The sequence below is a fragment of the Vigna umbellata genome, chromosome 1 (assembly GCF_029865625.1).
Source record: "Vigna umbellata cultivar VRB3 chromosome 1, Vumbellata_1.0, whole genome shotgun sequence".
Classification (NCBI taxonomy): Eukaryota; Viridiplantae; Streptophyta; class Magnoliopsida; order Fabales; family Fabaceae; genus Vigna; species Vigna umbellata.
Window position 1 is genome coordinate 56,973,285 of NC_142165.1, and position 6,900 is coordinate 56,980,184.

Genomic DNA, 6,900 nt, shown 5'->3' on the forward strand with positions numbered 1-6,900 from the left:
ATGAAATATCATAGAAAAGTAGTGCAAGAGCTGAAGCCTGCGTCGCTAATGGTGCTGTCGCAGGTTGCAACTGCGGCTGCGAACGTGCTTTATAAATTGACCATAAATGATGGAATGAGCATTATGGTCCTCACTTCCTACCGTCACATTTTCGGAGCTGCATTCTCTCTTTCTCTAGCTCTTGTTATAGAAAGGTATGCATTTAAAATCCCCTTAACGTCTATTTCTGTTTTCTGATATGAAGCATGAACACACGCTGGTATCGCATACGTGATATTTAAAACAGAAAGAGCAGGCCAAAGTTGACGTGGAGGGTGCTTTTGATGGCATTTTTTTGCGGTCTATTTGGGTATGCATGGTTGATGATTCTTCCCTCTTCATCCTTAATTTGCCTTGTAATGGAAAATCATTAACTGAAGTGATTTTGACAATGGAACAGGGGCAGTTTAGCGCAAAATCTTTATTTCATCGGTTTGGCTTGGGTATCAGCAACATTTGCTACTTCCCTTTATAATCTCGTTCCTGTGGTTACTTTTATCTTTTCCGTTTTGTTCGGGTACGTAGTCACAAATCTTCATCACTGCAGTTTTATTTATTTTTAATACATGGATTATTTGATCAAATTTAATATTCTAAAAGATATTAAATTCTATAAAATAAACAACTATTTCATTTGTACTTTTTTAGCTTGGAAAAGTTAAGCTTGCGAACCGCCTCAGGGAGGGTGAAGGTGTTGGGACCAATAATAGGAATTGTTGGGTCAATGCTGTTGACATTTTACAGAGGGGAAGAAATTAAGATGTGGAGATTCCACACTAGTCTCTTACATAAAAATCAAAAGGGGCACCTAGGATCATCTCACGTTGACTCTGGAAGAAGATGGGTAGGTGTTTTATGTGGTCTTGGAAGTGTTCTAAGTTTTTCATCATGGCTCATCATTCAGGTTAGAAAACTGTTTTTTTAATACATAAACGAGTAAATTGTGGTTTTATATGGTGAATGATCAGTATATGATGCAGACAAGGATGAGCAAAGAATATCCAAGCCATCTCTCAAGTACTGCATTGATGACCTTAATGGGGGCAATTCAAGCCACAGTCTTTGCTCTATGTGTTGAGAAGGATTGGAGCCAATGGAGATTGGGTTGGAGTATCAGGCTTCTGACTGCAGCTTTCTCTGTATATATATGCTAATTTCGTATTTATCATTTGAGGGTCAAATAGTATACATTCCAATTGCTAATTATTAAGAAACAAAAATGCTGTGGCAGGGAATTGTGCTATCTGGAGTTGTTGTTATTGTCACTTCTTGGTGTGTAGGAGTTAAAGGTCCATTGTATGCATCTGTTTTCAACCCTCTCTCACTTGTCATTGTGGCTATTTTTGCTCCTTTGCTGTTGGAGGAAAACCTATATCTAGGAAGGTACACATAAAAGTTACATATATGAGTGCACCTTTGTTCAATCCAAAAATTTCTTTAAACTTGCTTACGAAATTTACTATCGTTACATAGTTTACCTGCAGTTTTTATTATTATCTTATTCTACTTTATGATGGTTTGATGTTCAGTGTCATTGGAGCCGTGCTTATTGTGTCTGGGTTGTACATGGTGCTGTGGGGTAAAAGCAAAGAAATAAAAACATCATCGGAAAAAACGAAACATGTTGAAGCGAGTTCAGGAGTTAAAATTACCAACAGTGATATTAGTTACATGGTTGACAATGAGAGTATCCGAGAACGGACATGAATATGACATCCATTTATATACAGCTCTCGTCATGGTGTCAGGTCCTAAATCATGCTAAGTATATGTGTTGATGCTATCTGATTAATAAAGTTTAAATTTATTACCTTAACGATTGAGTTTGCCAGCAACAGTATTGTTTTGATGTGACAAAGTGATACTCCACATTTGTTATGCCATTAAATTTGCACATGATGTAACTTAAATCAGTATATTATTTTTTCTTGTGAGTTTTTTTAATTGTCTAATTCCTGTTTTGAAAATTTTATATTATATACTGAATTAGTTTTGTTTCACTAGTAAAAAAAAGATTTAAAATCGCTATATACGCTTCGGTTTAAGTAAACCCGAAGCATATAAAAGCGCGGTGGCAGAATCGTAAATAAAGCTAACATATATGCCTCAGTTAAGCTAAGACCCGCGATAAAATAACGATATTGTATCGGTTAATCTGAGACCCGAGGCCTATATCACTGCTACACCTGCAACTTTACCTGCTACGTCAGACTTAAAGGCATCGGTTCATTAGGAACCGAAATCGTAAATGGTTTCTAGCGCTTTATACCTCGGGTTGGCCATTTAACCGGTGCCAAAACAAAAGCTTATTTTCGCTGCCACTCTGCACTTAGCGTCTTTGTGTCAAATCAACACTTCCACGGCTTCTCCTTCCTCAGCTTCTCCTTCCTCCTGCTCTCCATTCTTCCTCTGCGTCGCGGGTTCCTCCACCTCTTCCACGGCTACCTCTGCGTCGCGGGTTCCTCCAGATCGCGACCTCTGCCTCTGCCTCTGCCGAAAATAGGGTTCCTCCACCGCGCCACCGTCACTGCTGCCTCTGCCTCCGACAGTGCTCCAGATCGCGACTTCTGCGTCGCGGGTTCCTCCAGATCGCGACCTCTGCCTCTGCCTCTGCCGGAAATAGGGTTCCTCCACCACGCCACCGTCACTGCTGCCTCTGCCTCTGCCTCCGACAGTGCTCCAGATCGCCACCTCTACGTCGCGGGTTCCTCCAGATCGCGCCCTCTGCCTCTGCCTCTGCCTCTGCCGGAAATAGGGTTCCTCCACCGCGCCACCGTCACTGCTGCCTCTGCCTCTGCCTCTGCCTCCGACAGTGCTCCAGATCGCGAAGCCCTAAATCAGCGTTCAACCTCGCGCGAGTTCGTCTCCTCCGCCTCGGCCACCATCGGCGTTTCTCTCCCAACGGCGAGTGGGTCGCCTCCGGCCTGGCCACCATCGGCGTTTCTCCCCCAACGGCTTTTCTGTGTTGTGCATTTCTGATATGTTGTTGTTTTTGCTGTGAACCCCAAATGGTTGGACGACTGAGGACGGTTGAGGACGGCTGAAAAAAAAAATAATACGTTACTGCCTCGGTTACCTGAAAACCGAGGCACAATCCTATTCTTTTTGACTCGACCAGCAACCGAGGCATAAAACCTACTATTTTTTATCTCGTTTGTATATGCCTCGGTTGTAGAACCGGGGCCTATAAGGAAAAGTAACCGGTGTCATTTCCTCTTACTGCACTAGTGTTTATGTTAAATATTGAACGATAGAAGAAGTTAATTCAACCATTCCATACATTATGTAGCATTATTCCTCCTAATTAACAAATTAGAGTGAAGCCTTCCTCGTAACCAATACAAAAATATCCAATAGAGGTTATTTTTAACGTTACCGGGGATTTTAACCCCTGAAAAATATGTTTCGAGGGGTTACAAGAACCATTGGGAAACCACCGTCACAAAGTTACCGACGATTTTCTGTCAATTTCCAAGGGTTTTGGGAACCGTCGGAACTAATCGGGGTTCCCTAAAGCCATCCCTATTACTAGGGGTTTCTGGGAAACCGCCGACACCCAATGGGTTCTGCAAACTGCTCCTTTTTCAGGGGTTTCTGGAGAACCGTCGGAACTAGCTGGGGTTCTACGAACCGTCGGAAGTAGCTGGGTTCGAAAATTATCCGAGGTTTCATCCAAAACCACCGGAAATGCATACAATTTTTTTTTTTGGGTTGAAATTGGAGAATTTCTTAATTTTGATGCATCAGATACCTATCTAGCAGTGTAGTAGTTTATGCTAATAAAATCAAATGAATTAATAAGAAATTTAGAATGCTTCTTTGTAAATTTTGGATAATCTCCTTTTGTTAATGGATCCCTAAACCTTCAATGGAACAAATAAATTATCTGACATTCATACTCTATTACTAACTATATATAGTATTATCATTAGTGCAGTAAAAATCTAAAGGTATCAGGATGCGTTATACTTCTGCTTACAATGACTTTTACCTTTTTTGTTTCTTTTCAATATAGATTTTTCATGCACCTTAGTTCCCACAAACCAGAATGAAAGTAAGAACTTTATAGCACAATTTAATTGTATAATATCATTTTTGAGGATAAGGATATATAGAGAAGTACTTTACCATCCGAAAGTAGCCTCTCGATCAAGTTTGTTTTCAGAGAGTGCCACACTCCAAACAAAATTCAATGTTATGGCATTTTAAATTCTCTACACAGTTCTGCTATAAAAAATTAAAGACAAAGATGTTCAATACTAAAAATTAAATACAAAGATGTCTAAGGTTCTTCTTCTTCATTACATCTATCGTTTGGCACACTTCCTTGATCAAACACCTACAATATAACATAATAGTTAGTCGGTTATATATTTAAAAAAAGATCATACAAATAAATTTAGCAATTGTTACCGATGATGGTTGAAATGTAGCAAGTTGTGAAGACAATCGACCCGGATAATTTTGCAACAATAATGATATCACTGTCTTCATTTCATTGACTTGTGTTGTCAAATGAAGATACCTTTAAAAGTTGAAATTATTAAAAAAGTAAGAAAAATGATATCTAAGAAGTTGATCATAAAAAGAACAAACCAAGTAATTGATAAAATATTCATTAACCTGAGTTTGTAATTCAACATTAGAAGCAGGAGTTGAAGATGATCCACCATGAGAACGAGCATGGACTCCAAAGACTTTAGATGGGCAAGGATCCAAACCTAAACCGCGAACGCATCCACAATGCTCTTTGATTCCTAAAGCATGAGCCAATGAATCTGAACTGGATATTTCTTTTGATTGAGTCGATGATATTGTAGATTCATATGCTTGAATTTTTTTCCTACATACAACATTTAATAAAATAGTGAAATCATCTAAATCAGATAAAACAATTCACCCAATTTCATTATCAATAGATATACAATTATCAATGCACAAACAATTTGATTCTAAGTCCAAACAGAAACAACACCAGATTAAAGAGTTGCGATGTTAATTTCCAGAACCAGATTTCAAAGGGCTATTTTTACTACACTATCAGAAGACTTTCAATTCAATTTTCTTTGGTTCAAGTATTTAGTTTATGAACTGATATGATAGCAATGGTTTAATATTGAATGAGTATCGAAATTGTTTATTCCACAGATATAAAATTGTTTTAATCCATCACTTAAATATGCACGAATTAGAAGAAGAGTTTAAAAGAGCAACAGTTTGTTCGGTTGAGAGAATAAGTGAGACAAAGGTTTAACTAATTATATTCATCCTTCACTTTTGACCAGTTGATAGGATGTCGTTGAAGCTATCAAATTAATACTACTTTTCAATGCAACTTCAGTATTGCCAAGTAGTATTCAAGAAAGTAGATAGGGTTAAAGTAACCCTGAGTCGTCTCCCAATGAATACGGAATTGTCTTTCAATATTTCAATCTTATGAATGCAATGTAATGCTCAAGAATAAAAGTATGTTTGGAGAACGTTTAAAGAACAAATAAGAAACTTAAAAATAGTTATGATGAAACAGGCTAATTCCACTGCTTTTCCAAGATAGATTCATCATCGGTTATTAAAGTACATTCTTAATTAATTTGAGGACGATCATGCATTTAACCAAAGTAAATTCTCAATCAAATGCAAAACCTTTCTAGATTATTCACAATGAATTCAACCAAAGTACATTCTCAATCAAATCCTATTGTGTTTAATCATGTCTATTCTTAAATCTCCTGACCAAATTAAAAGCTAATCAATCAAAGTAAATTCTTAATTGATTATAGTTGAAATTATTACTACCAATCAAAGTACATTCTCAATTGATAATAAAAATCATTTAATCATATGAAAGTTCCTAAATTAAATCAAAGTAGATTCTCAATTAAACCTAGAAACCCTAGAACTCATATAATCAATATGCATGTAGATTCAAACACATTATGATGCAAAAATCTTTGCTTTTAATTTGATAGAGAGATGAAATACATAGAGAGAGAACAACTTAAATCAATAATCAAAATAAACAATTGCATTAACTCAACCTAACCTCAGAATCCATAATGGAATTACAGCAGAATAGCCCTAGATGCTTAGCTCTCCATGAATGGAGATGAATACAAGATGAAAGAAAAGTGAGAGAAGTAGTGAATGAATGAATGAATGAAGTGTAGTCTTCTGCCTCCCCTAAGTCTCTTTATATAGGGCTTGATTGGGCTTGGACTCTAAATATTCAGTTGATAGAATCTTTTATCTTATATCTTCCAAATAACTAAAAGATTTAGATAATTATAACATTATTTGGAAGATATTTTCTGTTGATATTCCCAAATTAAATTAATTCAACAATTGAATTTTATCTTTTAGCTTTTCTGAATTTCCAAAATTACACATAAGCCCTGAAATTTCCTCTATCTGCACTTCAGCCCCAACTGAATTTCCCAAAATTGAAACAGAACCCCTGTTTGACCAACCTTGACCAGATTCAAATCTGTTGACCAGAGATGTTGCGCCCAATGAGGGACTAACACGTGTTAGCCCCTTTCCCACCCAAAGTTAGGGTTTAAGATTGGGGGGAGAGGGAGCTTCTATGCCTATTCCTGCGCCGCCTGCTTGAAGGAACTCCGCTTCTCTCGCACCAGAATTTTCGAATGGAGATGGCGGCGATTTCTATGTTTCTGGGTTTGTTTGCAGGTCTGATGAATGAAGGAGAAGATGACCCGCGCCATGACTTTCGAACAGCGGCGCTAAGGTTTGGCGAAGGTGAATTGCGCGAGGAGGTTGTGGCGGCTTGTGCGATGTGGATCAATATTAGGCGACGACCTTGCTGCTGACTAGTGGTGAGGATGATTCATGCGGCGGCACATG

At 37.9% G+C, this 6,900-nt stretch overlaps 1 protein-coding gene across 1 annotated transcript; it reads left to right on the top strand.

Annotated features, from left to right (window-relative positions):
* Nucleotides 1–1,943, top strand: LOC148205856 (WAT1-related protein At1g25270-like). Its single transcript, XM_088112259.1, has 7 exons — nt 1–194; nt 287–349; nt 440–556; nt 688–943; nt 1,020–1,178; nt 1,271–1,422; nt 1,569–1,943. The coding sequence occupies exons 1-7, from the start codon at nt 1–3 to the stop codon at nt 1,744–1,746; spliced, it is 1,119 nt and encodes a 372-aa protein (XP_087968385.1). The 3' UTR covers nt 1,747–1,943.
* Nucleotides 1,944–6,900: the final 4,957 nt, after the last annotated feature.